This window comes from Pan troglodytes, chromosome X (assembly GCF_028858775.2).
Source record: "Pan troglodytes isolate AG18354 chromosome X, NHGRI_mPanTro3-v2.0_pri, whole genome shotgun sequence".
Taxonomy (NCBI): Eukaryota; Metazoa; Chordata; class Mammalia; order Primates; family Hominidae; genus Pan; species Pan troglodytes.
Window position 1 is genome coordinate 86,413,157 of NC_072421.2, and position 13,558 is coordinate 86,426,714.

The following is a 13,558-nucleotide window of genomic DNA, read 5'->3' on the forward strand; positions in this document are numbered from 1 at the left end:
TTTTATATCAGTACCATGTTGTTTTTTTGGTGACTATGGCCTTATAATACAAAGTCAGGTAATGTTATGCCTCTAGATTTGTTCTTTTTGCTTAGTCTTACTTTGGCTATGTGGGCTCTTTTTGGTTCCATATGAATTTTAGAATTGCTTTTTCTAGTTCTGTGAGGAATGACAGTGGTGTTTTAATGGGAATTGCATTGAATTTGTAGATTGCTTTTGACAGTATGGTCATTTTCACAATATTGATTCCACCCATCAATGAGCTTGAGATATGTTTCCATTTGGTTGTGTCATCTATAATTTCTTTCAGCAGTGTTTTTTTTTTTCTAGTTCACATGCATTTATTTTATTCTATTCACATTGTACAATTGTTACACAATCTACAAAAAGTACAAAAGCCTAGCCATTTTCCGATGCCAGGTCAGAGCCAAGTTGCAAAAAAGGAAGACAGCACAGTAAGTTACAAGAAGAGCTCAGGAGTCCATTACAAGTCACACTGTACAAGTCACATCACATATTTAAAGCTGTAAATATTGCCACAGGAGAATCTCCTGTCTTTGCAGCGACCACACAGTTCCTGTCGATGAGGCCTCCTTAGATCAATGTGTCTCTTCTTTTGAGGACAGGAACAATGAGACTTTGAGCAGGTCTGGCATTGGATTGCTTCTACTCGATAAGGGTTAAAACTCTTTTGGCATTTACAACAGAGTTGTTTGAAATAAACCTTGTTTGTTCCAGAAATGCACCACACGTAAGCACTCTCCCACCTGGTCTTACAATCTTTACAGTGGAAATAGCCATATTTTGGTTCCAAAAACTGGAAGTTGGGCCTCCGGAGCGGCTCGGAGGCGGCGTCTCCAGGCACCTGCTTGCTCTTCGTCTCCTGAGGGCACGGGGCGTCTTTCTCCCCCGATTCCTCCAGCTGCCCGGGCTCCTCCTGCCTGTCAGCTCCTGACCTCCGTGGTGGTGGCTGGGGCTGGCTGGCCTCCGCAGGGCCCGGGAGCGCCTTGCTCTCCGCTTCGTCCCCATCTCTCCGCAGGCGGATCAAGCCCCTGCTGCCGGTGGCGGGCGAAGTGACCCCACAGGCTGGCAGGGGCTCCTGGGGGTCTCTGCCGTCCCAGGAGGAGCAGCTGCTGAGGGTGCGAGGCCCCAGAGAGCACTGCACAGCCTTGTCCACCCGCGGGCTCACCTGCACGCCCACCTCCTTGGTGTTGGGCTTGCACAGCCGCGGGCTCAGGCTGGGGTTCATCTGGGAGAGAATGGCCTTAAGCTGCGCCCTCTTGTAAGGGTCAATGCAGTAGTCAGGGGCGTTCGCAGGCACCAGCAGCCCTGGCCTGGCCAGAAAAGTGGGAGGACCCATATTTTGCCTCCAGTCGGGCTGTTTGTGCCCTGAGAGTCCAGGCTGGCCCAAAGGCACTGTGTTCCCATAACCCTGGTACAAGCCGTAGGGAACACGGACAAAGCGCTCCATCCGCTCTCAGGTGCTCAGGCGCAGTCTAATATCCTAGCCAGTTTGTTTGGGTCCTTATTTTGCCTTCCTCCTTCATCCACCCCTTCTTTCTCTTCATCAGGTTCTCAGCAGTGTTTTGTAGTTTTCTTTGTACAGGTCTTTCACCTCATAGGTTAGGCATATTTCTAAGTATTATTATTTTTGCAGCTATTGTAAAAGGGGTTAAGTTATTCATTTAATTCTCTGCTTGGTTGCTGTTTGTATATAGCAGAGCTATTGATCTGTGCACATTAATTTTGTATACTGAAACTTTGCTGAAATTATTTATCATTTCCAGGAGCTTCTTGGAGGAGTCTTTAGGGTTCTCTAGGTATATGATCGTATCATCAGAAAACAGAAACACTTTCACTTTTTCTTAACTGATTAGGATGCCCTTTATTTCTTTCTCTTGTCTGAGTTCCCTGGCTAGGACTTTCAGTACTATGTTGGATAGAAGTAGTGGGCATCCTTGTCTTGTTCCAGTTATCAGAGGGAATGCTTTCAACTATTTCCCATTCAGTATTATGTTGGCTGTGGGTTTGTCATAGATGACTTTTACTGTATTAATGTATGTCCTTTCTATGCCAATTTTGTTGAGGGTTTTAATCATAAAGGGATGCTGGATTTTGTAGAATGCTTTTTGTGCATCTATGGAGATGACCATGTGATTTTTGATTTTAATTACGTTTATTTGGTGTATCACATGTATTGACTTGCATATGTTAAACCATCCCTGCATCCCCGCTATGAATCCCACTTGATCATTGTGGATTATCTTTCTGATATGTTGTTGGATTCAATTAGCTAATTTTTAAAGGATGTTTGCCTCTATATAAATCAGGGATATTGGCTTGTATTGTTGTTGTTGATGTTGTTGTTGTTATGTCCTTTCCTGGTTTTGGTATTAGGGTGATATTGGCTTAATAGAATAATTAAGAGAAGATTCCCTCTTTCTCTATCTTTTGGAATAGTGTCAATAGGATTGGTACCAATTTTTCTTTGAATGTCTGATAGAATTCAGCTGTGAATCCATCTGGTCCTGGACTTTTTTTTGTTGGCAATTTTTTTTTAATTACCATTTCAATCTCTCTGCTTGTTATTGGTTTCTTCAGGGTTTCTAATTATCACTGCTTTAAGCTAGGAGGGTTGTATTTTTCCAGGAATTTATCCATCTCCTCTAGGTTTTCTAGTGTATGTGCACAAAGGTGTTTATAGTATCCTTGAATGATCTTTTGTATTTCTGTTGTGTCGATTGTACTATCTCCTGTTTGCTTCTATTTGAGCTTATTTGGATCTTCTCTCTTCTTTTCTTGGCTAATCAGTGGGGGAGACTCCTTAAAGAACTAAAAGTAGAATGATCCAGCAATCCCACTACTGGATATTCATCCAGAGGAAAATAAGTAATTATACAAAAAAGATACTTGGCGATGCATGTTTATAGCAGCACACACAATTGCAAAATTATAGAACCAGCCCAACTGCCCATTAATCAATGAGTGGATAAAGAAATTGTGAAATATATATATATATAAATATATATAAATATATATAAATATATATGAATAGGTACAAATATATATAAATATATATTTATAAATATATATATTTAGAAATATATATTTATATATATTTAGAAATATATATTTATATATATTTTTATATATTTATAAATATATATTTATATATTTATAAATATATATTTATATATATTTTTATATATTTATAAATATATATTTATATATATTTATATATGCCATGGAATACTATACAGTCACAAAAAGGAACAAACTAATGGCATTTTCAGCAACCTGGATGGAATTGGAGACAATTATTCTAACTGAAGTAACTCAGAAATGAAAAACCAAACCATACATTCTTACTCATAAGTGGGAGCTAAGCTATGAGGATGCAAAGGTATAAGAGTGATGCAATGGACTTGCTTTATGAATCTGGGTGCTCCTGTATTGGGTGCATATATATTTAGGATAGTTAGCTCTTCTTGTTGAATTGATCCCTTTACCATTATGTAATGGCCTTCTTTGTCTCTTTTGGTCTTTGTTGGTTTAAAGTCTGTTTTATCAGAGACTAGGATTGCAACCCATGCCTTTTTTTGTTTTCCATTTGCTTGGTAGATCTTCCTCCATCCTTTTATTCTGAGCCTATGTGTGTCTCCGCACGTGAGATGGGTTTCCTGAATACAGCACACTGATGGGTCTTGACTCTTTATCCAATTTGCCAATCTGTGTCTTTTAATTGGAGCATTTAGTCCATTTACACTTAAAGTTAATATTGTTATGTGTGAATTTGATTCTGTCATTTTGATGTTAGCTGGTTATTTTGCTCGTTAGTTGATGCAGTTTCTTCCTAGGCTCGATGGTCTTTACAATTTGGCATGATTTTGCAGTGGCTGGTACCGGTTCCTTTCCATGTTTAGTGCTTCCTTCAGGAGCTCTTTTAGGGCAGGCCTGGTGGTGACAAAATCTCTCAGCATTTGCTTTTCTGTAAAGTATTTTATTTCTCCTTCACTTATGAAGCTTAGTTTGGCTGGATATGAAATTCTGGGTTGAAAATTCTTTTCTTTAAGAATGTCGAATATTGGCCCCCACTCTCTTCTGGCTTGTAGAGTTTCTGCCGAGAGATCCGCTGTTAGTCTAATGGGCTTCCCTTTGTGGGTAACCCGACCTTTCTCTCTGGCTGCCCTTAACATTTTTTCCTTCATTTCAACTTTGGTGAATCTGAAAATTATGTGTCTTGGAGTTGCTCTTCTTGAGGAGTATCTTTGCGGTGTTCTCTGTATTTCCTGAATCTGAACGTTGGCCTGCCTTGCTAGATTGGGGAAGTTCTCCTGGATAATATCCTGCAGAGTGTTTTCCAACTTGTTCCATTCTCCCTGTCACTTTCAGGTACACCAATCAGACGTAGATTTGGTCTTTTCACATAGTCCCATATTTCTTGGAGGCTTTGTTCGTTTGTTTTTATTCTTTTTTCTCTAAACTTCCCTTCTCACTTCATTTCATTCATTTCATCTTCCATCGCTGATACCCTTTCTTCCAGTTGATCGCATCGGCTCCTGAGGCTTCTGCATTCTTCATATAGTTCTCGAGCCTTGGCTTTCAGCTCCATCAGCTCCTTTAAGCACTTCTCTGTATTGGTTATTCTAGTTATACATTTGTCTAAATTTTTTTCAAAGTTTTTAACTTCTTTGCCTTTGGTTTGAATTTCCTCCTGTAGCTTGGAGTAATTTGATCGTCTGAAGCCTTCTTCTCTCAGCTCGTCAAAGTCATTCTGCATCCAGCTTTGTTCCGTTGCTGGTGAGGAACTGCATTCCTTTGGAGGAGGAGAGGCGCTCTGCTTTTTAGAGTTTCCAGTTTTTCTGCTCTGTTTTTTCCCCATCTTTGTGGTTTTATCTACTTTTGGTCTTTGATGATGGTGATGTACAGATGGGTTTTTGGTGTGGATGTCCTTTCTGTTTGTTAGTTTTCCTTCTAACAGACAGGACCCTCAGCTGCAGGTCTGTTGGAGTTTGCTAGAGGTCCACTCCAGACCCTGTTTGCCTGGGTATCAGCAGCAGTGGCTGCAGAAGAGCGGATTTTGGTGAACCGTGAATGCTGATGTCTGATCGTTCCTCTGGAAGTTTTGTCTCAGAGGAGTACCCGGCCGTGTGAGGTGTCAGTCTGCCTCTACTGGGGGGTGCTTCCCAGTTAGGCTGCTTGGGGGTCAGGGCTCGGGGACCCACTTGAGGAGGCAGTCTGCCCGTTCTCAGATCTCCAGCTGTGTGCTGGGAGAAGCACTGCTCTCTTCAAAGCTGTCAGACAGGGACATTTAAGTCTGCAGAGGTTACTGCTGTCTGTTTGTTTGTCTGTGCCCTGCCCCCAGAGGTGGAGCCTACAGAGGCAGGCATGCCTCCTTGAGCTGTTGTGGGTTCCACCCAGTTGGAGTTTCCCAGCTGCTTTGTTTACCTAAGCAAGCCTGGGCAATGGCAGGAGCCCCTCCCCCAGCCTCGCTGCCACCTTGCAGTTTGATCTCAGACTGCTGTGCTAGCAATCAGCAAGACTCCGTGGGTGTAGGACCCTCCGAGCCATGTGCAGGATATAATCTCCTGGTGCGCCGTTTTTTAATCCCATTGGAAAAGCGCAGTATTAGGGTGGGAGTGACCCGATTTTCCAGGTGCCGTCTGTCACCCCTTTCTTTGACTAGGAAAGGGAACTCCCTGACCCCTTGCACTTCCCGAGTGAGGCAATGCCTCGCCCTGCTTCGGCTCACACACAGTGCGCTGCACCCACTGTCCTATGCCCACTGTCTGGCAGTCCCTAGTGAGATGAACCCAGTACCTCAGATGGAAATGCAGAAATCACCCATCCTCTGCATCGCTCACGCTGGGAGCTGTAGACTGGAGCTGTTCCTATTCAGCCATCTTGGCTGCCGCCTACTGGTTCTTTGTATTTCTGTTTGGTCAGTGGTAATATGCCCCTTGTCATTTCTAATTGTGTTTATTTGAGTCTTCTTTCTTTTCTTCTTTATTTGCCTAGCTAGTAGTCTATCTATTTTATTAATTATTTCAGAAAAACCGATCCTGGATTTGTTTATTTTTTGAGTAGCTTTTCATATCTGTTTCTCCTTTAGTTCAGCTCTGATTATGGTTATTTCTTGTCTTTTGCTAGGTTTTGGATTTGTTTGCTCTCTATTCTCTAGTTCTTTTTGTTTTGAGTTTAGGTTGTTAACTTGAGATCTTTTTAACTTTTTTATGTGGGTATTTAGTGCTATGAATTTCCCTCTTAACATCCCCATACTTGTGTCCCAGAGCTTCTGGTATATTCTATCTTTGTTCTCATTAATTTCAAAGAACTTGTTGATTTCTGCCTTAATTTCATTATTTACTCAAAAGTTATTCAAGAGCAGGCTCTTTAATTTCCATATATTATATAGTTTTGAGTGACTCTCTTAGTCTTTATCTCTAAATTTATTGCAGTGTGGGCCAAGAGACTGGTATAACTTCAGTTCTTTTGTATATGCTGTGGAGTGTTTTACTTTTGATTATGTGATCAGTTTTAGAGTAAGTGCCATTTGGTGATAAGAAGAACGTATATTCTGTTGTTTTGGGGTGAAGTGTACTGTAGATATCTATCACATTCATTTGATCTGGAGCTGAGTTGAGTTTCTGGAAATCTTTGTTAATTTTCTGTTTTGGTGATCTATCTAATATTGTTAGTGGGGTGTTAAAGTCTCCCACTATTATTGTGTGAAAATCTAAGTCTCTTTGAAGATCTTTAAGAACTTGCTTTATGAATCTTGGTATTACTGTGTCGAGTGCATGTATATTTTGGATAGTTAGATCTTCTTGTTGAATTGTACACTTAACCATTACATAATGCCCTTTTTATGTCTTTTTTGATACTCATTGGTTGAAAGCCTGTCTTATCAGAAAATAGTTGTTTTTGAAAAATTTTTCTCTATTCTTGTCTGCCTGTCTTATTTTAGAAAGACAGTCTTCAACTCTGAGATTCCTTCTTCCACTTGGTCTATTATGGTGTTAATACTTGCAATTGCATTATGAAATTCTTGTAGTGTGTTTTTAGCTCTATCAGGTCAGTTATATTCTTCTCTATGGTGGGTATTTTGTCTTTCAGCTCCTGCAATGATTTATCAGTTTTTAGCTTCCTTGCTTTGTGTTACATCATGCTCTTTTAGCTCGGTGAAATTCAATTTATCCACATTGTCAATTCTACTTCTGTCATTTCAGTCATCTCAGCCTCAGCCCAGTTCCAAACCCTTGCTGGGGAGGTGATGCAATCATTTGGAGGAAAGAGGGCACTCTGGCTTTTTGAGTTTTCAGCATTCTTGCACTGATTCTTTCTCATCTTTCTGGGCTTATTATTGAGGTTGTTGACCTCAAAGATTGAAGGTAGATAAGCCCAGAAAAATTGTTTGGATTTTTTATTTTATACTTTTAACAGTATGGCCACTTTTCTGTCGGATTGCTGTGGTTTTCTGGGGTCCCTAGTCACCTGGTCCCTAGTCACCTCAAATTTTTCAATACTTGGAGTTATCACCAGTGAAGGCTGCAAAACATCAAAAATGTCAGCCTTTCCCTTCCTCTGGGAGTTCCATCCCAGGGTGGTACAAACCTGTTGCCAGCCCAAATGTACTTGCAGGAGGTGGCTAGAGACCCCAGTTGGGAGGTCTCACCCAGTGAGAAGAAAGGGGAGAGGAAGGGGATCGGGGACCTACTTAAAAAAAGCAGGCTAGCCATGCTTTTGTAGAGCAACTGTACTGTGCTGGGATATCACTTCCACCCTCAGTCACCTTGGGCTTTCCAAAGCCTGGAGACTGGAACAGCTAAGTTGCTGAAACAGCAAAGATAGTGGCCTGCCCTTTCCTCTAGGAGCTCTGTCCCAGGAAGTTTTTAAATCTTTGTTGGCAAAAGAATATTGTCAGGAGTGATTGGAGGCTCCAGTTGGGAGGTCTTGCCCAGTGAGGAGGAATGGATTGGGGACCCACTTAAGGAATCAGTCTGGCCATGTTTTCATAAAGCACCTGTGCTGTGCCGGGGAACTGCTTCTGCCTTGGTGGGCTCGGGCACTCCAAAGGCTGCAGGTGGAACGTCTAAGTCACCTAAAACAGCCTGCCCCTTTCTCTGGGGACTCCATCCCAGGGAGAAATCAAATCTCTTGGGCCAAGGAACTGGAGGCCCCAGTTGGGGAAGCCCAGTGTGGACACAAATCAAGGACCTGTTTAAAAAAGCAGTTAGGCCACTTTTGGTAGAGCAGCTGTGCTGTGCTGACAGATCTTTTGCAACCCCAGGCATTTTGGACACTGCAAGGCCCACAGGCTGGAATGGCTGAGTCACCCAAATAGTGAAGATGGCAGCCCACTCTTCCCCTTGCAGACTCCATCTCATCTCAGGTAGGTGCAGCACTTGTGCTGGTGGCTGGCTGAAATTCCAAACCAGTGGGCCTTATCCTATGAGGTGCCACAGAAGTGGGGCCCGCAGATCATCACTACTTGGCCCCCTGGATTCAGCTCCCATACTAGTGGTATGTATGGAGGTCCAACCTCCCACCTTGCCTGAGTTACAGTCCCATTTGCCAGGGAATCCAGAGCCAGAGTACATAAAGCCCCTGGGTCTTTGTGCATGCCTGAGCAGCTGCTCCTCTGAGACTCCACACAGCTGTGTGTGTCAGACCAAAGGCTCTGGTGGAGTGGGATCAGGAGGGGATCTCTTGACCTGAGTATTGCAAAGGTTTGTGGGAGATGCATGGTTTCCAGGGGTCACAGATTCACTCACTGCTTCCCTGAGCAGAAGGAGGTTCCCTTGGCTCCATGTCATTCTCAGGCGGGCTGACACCATGCCCTGCTTTTCTCTATTCTCTGCGGATTGAGCTATTTCCCTCATGAGTCCCAACACATGTACTTGGATGTTTTAGTTAAAGGTGCTATATTTACTCGCCCCTTTTGTTCTTTTCCATGAGAGCCACGCACCACAGCTGCTTCTAATATAGATAAACTTTGAGAACATTATACTAAGTGAAATAAGCCAGTCACAGAAGGACAAATACCGCATGATTTCATTTACATGTTATGTCTATAATAGTCAAATTCATAGAATGCAAGTGAAATGGTGGTTGCCAGGTCCTGAAGGGAAGGGTAAATGGGGCATTACTAATCAACAGATATAAAGTTTCAATTAATTATGATTAATAGGCTCTAGAGATTTACTGTATAACATTGTACTTATAGCAAAAATAGTGTATTAGTACACTTAAAATTTTGTTAAGAAGGTTGATCTCATGTTGAGTGTTCTAACCGTAACAAAATAAGATTTTGATACTTCTTAATTGTACACTGTTATTCATTAAGTTTAATGTGAAAATAAATTATTTAAATTCCATGTAAATTGATCTGACATATCCAAATTATTGTGCTTATGTATTTCTACTGGCCATTACATACATTTTCAGCTATTATATCAGAATATGGATTGTAGTCTAGTGCCCACAAAAGTAGCTCAATTTTACTCAAACCTGTTAATGTTTAATCTTCAATATAGTTTACAAATTTAGACTAAAGCAGTTTGCTTCTTTATCCTTAGAAGTTTATTCAATTGGCAGAAGTAGATTTCATTTTAAAATCTAACTAAAGAAAGTGGGGAGAAAATCTACATGGACATATTTGTTATTTGTCAAATTAATTAAAACATTAGTTATAAAATTTATAAAATATAAACAACCTCAATGTTGAGAGGTCAACCAGAATAATATTATGTATGATAAGCCTGTGACCACTGGTTTAGAAGTAGATTCCTGGACTATAAAAATCTACTTTGAGATTCACGTAATCTTTATAAATAAATAGAAATAAAGTTCCCTTGTAATAACAGAAATATTACAGAACTATGACTATCAAACTGAAATATATTTTAATTTTAATTCTTTATTTTGAAACGTCATTTTGTTCTATAACTAGTTGGTACCAATTTGTCTTGCCTTCTTCAATAAATAGATATGTAATGCTACTGTATTACAAAATGTTTGTCTAAAAATGTTTGTTTTGCCTTATATTTCTTATCTTGCTTTTAAGCTTCATTGTCACCATTTTTTTCTCCTAATTTTCTCACATACCTTATATCCAACTTTTTAAAAGTGGTAATATTTTAAATATTTTTGAATCTATTCCATTTTTACCATCTGTGTCTTTTACTCTCTATATTGGCTTAGTTCAAGTCCTTATTATCTCTCATGTGAACTACAGCAGACTATAACCTGACTTTCCTAGCTCCAATCTCCTCTCATACAAATCTTTTCACACTATATTAACTGCTGGGAATTTATAACAATCCAACCATGCTTACACAAGTTTCTTAAGGGAGTACTAAATGTGGAAACAAAAGATTGAAACCTGCTAACACAAAAATACACTCAAGCACATAGCCCACAGACAATATAAAACAATTATGCAATCAAGTCTACAAAACAAGCAGCCAACAACACTATGACAAGATCAAAATCTTGTATATCAATACTGACCCTAAATGTAAATGGCCTAAATGTCCCACTTAAAAGGAATAGAGTGACAAGTTGGATAAAAAGACAAGACATAACAGTCTGGTGTCTTCAAGTGTTGCACCTCACATGTAATGACATATGCAAGTTAAAAGTAAAGGGATGCAGGAAGGCCTACTATGCAAGCAGAAAATTTAAAAAAAGAGCAGGAGTCACTACTCTTGATAAAACAGATTTCACCAGAAACAGTCAAGAAGAACAAAGAAAGGAATTGCATAATAAAAGGTTCAATTCAGCAAAAGACTTAATTACCCTAAATCTATGCAAACACAATACTGGCGCACCTAGATTCACAAAACAAGTTCTTCTTGACCTATGCAAAGCCTTACAAGGGCACAAAATAATAGTGGGGAACTTTAATACCCACTGAAATTTTTAGACAGGTCACTAAGGAAGAAAAATACCAAATAAATTTTGGACTTAAACCTAACACTTGACTAATTGGACAAAACAGACATCTAAAGAATACATCACCCAGCAACGACAGACAATGCATTCTTCTCATTTGCACACAGCATATTCTAAGATAGACTATATGCTCAGCCATAAAGCAAATTTCAGCTAATAGAAGATAAAAAATAACTAAACTCAGAGATGAACTGAATAAAACTGAGACCAAAAACTCCACAAAAAGATCAGATCAATTAAACCAAGAATTGGTTCTTTGAAAAATAAACAGGATTGATAAACCATTAGCCACATTAACACAGAAAAAACAAACAGAAAATCCAAAAAAGTGGAATTAGAAATGACAAATGGTATTACAACCAATCTCATAGAAATATACAGAGGAACCTCAGAGAGTATTATAAGCCCCTCTATGCAAATTAATTAGAAAATGTAGAGAAAATGGATGAATTCCCGGAGACACACAGTCTCCCAAAATTGAACCAGGAGGAAAGTAACAATATGAATAGATCAACAAGAAGTTCAGAGATGGAATCATTAATAAAAATCCTACCAACTACAAAATCCTACAAACCACAAAATACCAAATGGAATAACAACTGAATTCTCCCACACATACAAAGAAGAAGTGATGCCAATTATACTGAATCTATTTCAAAACACTTAGGAGGAGGAACTTCTTCCTAACTTAATCTAAGAAGCTAGCATCATGCTGATACCAAAATTTGGGAGAGACCTACCAAACAAAGAAAGCTTCTTACCAATATCCCTGATGAACTTTGATGCAAAAATCATAAAAAAGTACTAGGAAATTGAATCCAGCAACATATCCAAAAGTTAATTTACCATGATCATACAGGCTTTATTACTGAAATACAAGGTTGGTCTAATATATGCAAATCAATAAATATGATTAATCACATAAATAGAATAAAAACACACATGATCATCGCAATAGATGCAGATAAAGCCTTCAATGAGATCCAACGTCTCTTTATAATAAAAATCATCAACAAACTAGGCATCTAAAAAACAAACCTTGAAACAGTAAGAGCCGTCTATGACAAACTCACTAGCAACACCATACTGAATGGCCAAAAGCTGGAACCATCCGGCTTGAGAACTGTAACAAGGCAAGGATGCTTACTTTCACCACTCCCATTTAGCATAATACTGGAAGTCCCAGTCAGAATAATCAGGCAACAGAAAGAAATAAAAGGCATCAAAATAGGAAAAGAAGAAGTCAAACTATCTCTCTTTGCTGGTGATATGGACTCTATACATAGAAAACCCAAAAGAATCATTCTAATTCTCCTTGAACTGGAACATGAATTCAGTAAAGTTTCAGGATACAAAGTTAACTCACAAAAAATCAGTAGCATTTCCATTTACCAATAATGTTCTAGCTGAGAAGCAAATCAAGAATACAAAGCCACTCACAATAGCCACATAAAAATCATAAAAATGAAATACTCAGGAACTCTTCAAACCAAAAGATGAAAGATCTCTACAAGGAGTACCTCAAAACACTGCTGAAAGAAATCAGAGATGACAAAAATAAATGGAAAAACATTTCATTCTCATGCATTGGGAGAATCAATATTTTTAAATGGTTATAGTTTCAAAAAAATTTACATATTCAATTATATCTTTATAAAAATATCAGTGTCATTTTCCATGGAATTAGAAAAATCTATTCTAAAGTTTATTTGAGACAAAAAAAAAGCCAGGATAGACAAAGCAATCCCAAGCAAATAGAACAAACCCAACAGTATCATGTATTTCCATTTCACACTGTACTATAAGGTTACAGTAACCAAAAAAAAAAAGTCACTGGTAAAAAAATATAAATAGACCAGTAAATAATTAAGCAATAAACTTACACACCTAGAACAATCTGATCTTTGACAAAATCAACAAAAATAAGCAATGGGGAAATGATTCCATATTTGATAAACGGTACTAGGACAACTGGCTACCCATATGCAAAACAATAAAAATACACTACTAATCCTCACCATATACAAAAATTAACTCAAGATAGACTAAAGACTTAAATGTAAGATGTGAAACTATAAAAATTCTACAAGGAAATTTAGCTGGGAGTGGTTGCTCATGCCTATAATCTCAGTGCTTTGGGAGGCCAAGGTGGGCAGATTGCTTAAATTCAGGAGTTCGAGACAAGCCTGGGCAACACCAACATGGTAAGACCACTCCTATACAAAATATACAAAAATTGACAGGGCATGATGGCATGTGCCTGTAGTCCCAGCTCCTTGGGAGGCTGAGGTGGGAGGATCACTTGAGTTCGAGAGCTGTGGGTGCAGTAAGCTGAGCTGAGATCACACCACTGCACTCCAGTCCAGGCGACAGAGAGGGATCCTGTCTCAAAAAATAATAATAAACTAAAAAAGGAAATATAGGAAGTACTCTTCTCAATATCAGCTTTGGTGAAGAATTTATGGTTAAGTCCCCAAAAACAATTGCAACAAAAAACAAAAATTGACATTGAGACCTAAATAAACTAAAAATGTGCTGCAGAGAAAAATAAATTGCCACCAGAGTAAACAGACAGCCTTCATAATGGGAAAAAAATATTTTC

General features: G+C 39.2%; 1 protein-coding gene across 1 annotated transcript; it reads right to left on the reverse strand.

The window, feature by feature from the left end:
- Nucleotides 1–505: 505 nt before the first annotated feature.
- Nucleotides 506–1,471, reverse strand: LOC107971075 (protein ZAR1-like). Its single transcript, XM_016943157.3, has one exon. It carries the CDS (start codon nt 1,469–1,471, stop codon nt 506–508), a length of 966 nt encoding a protein of 321 aa, XP_016798646.1.
- Between the last annotated feature and the right edge of the window lie 12,087 nt (nt 1,472–13,558).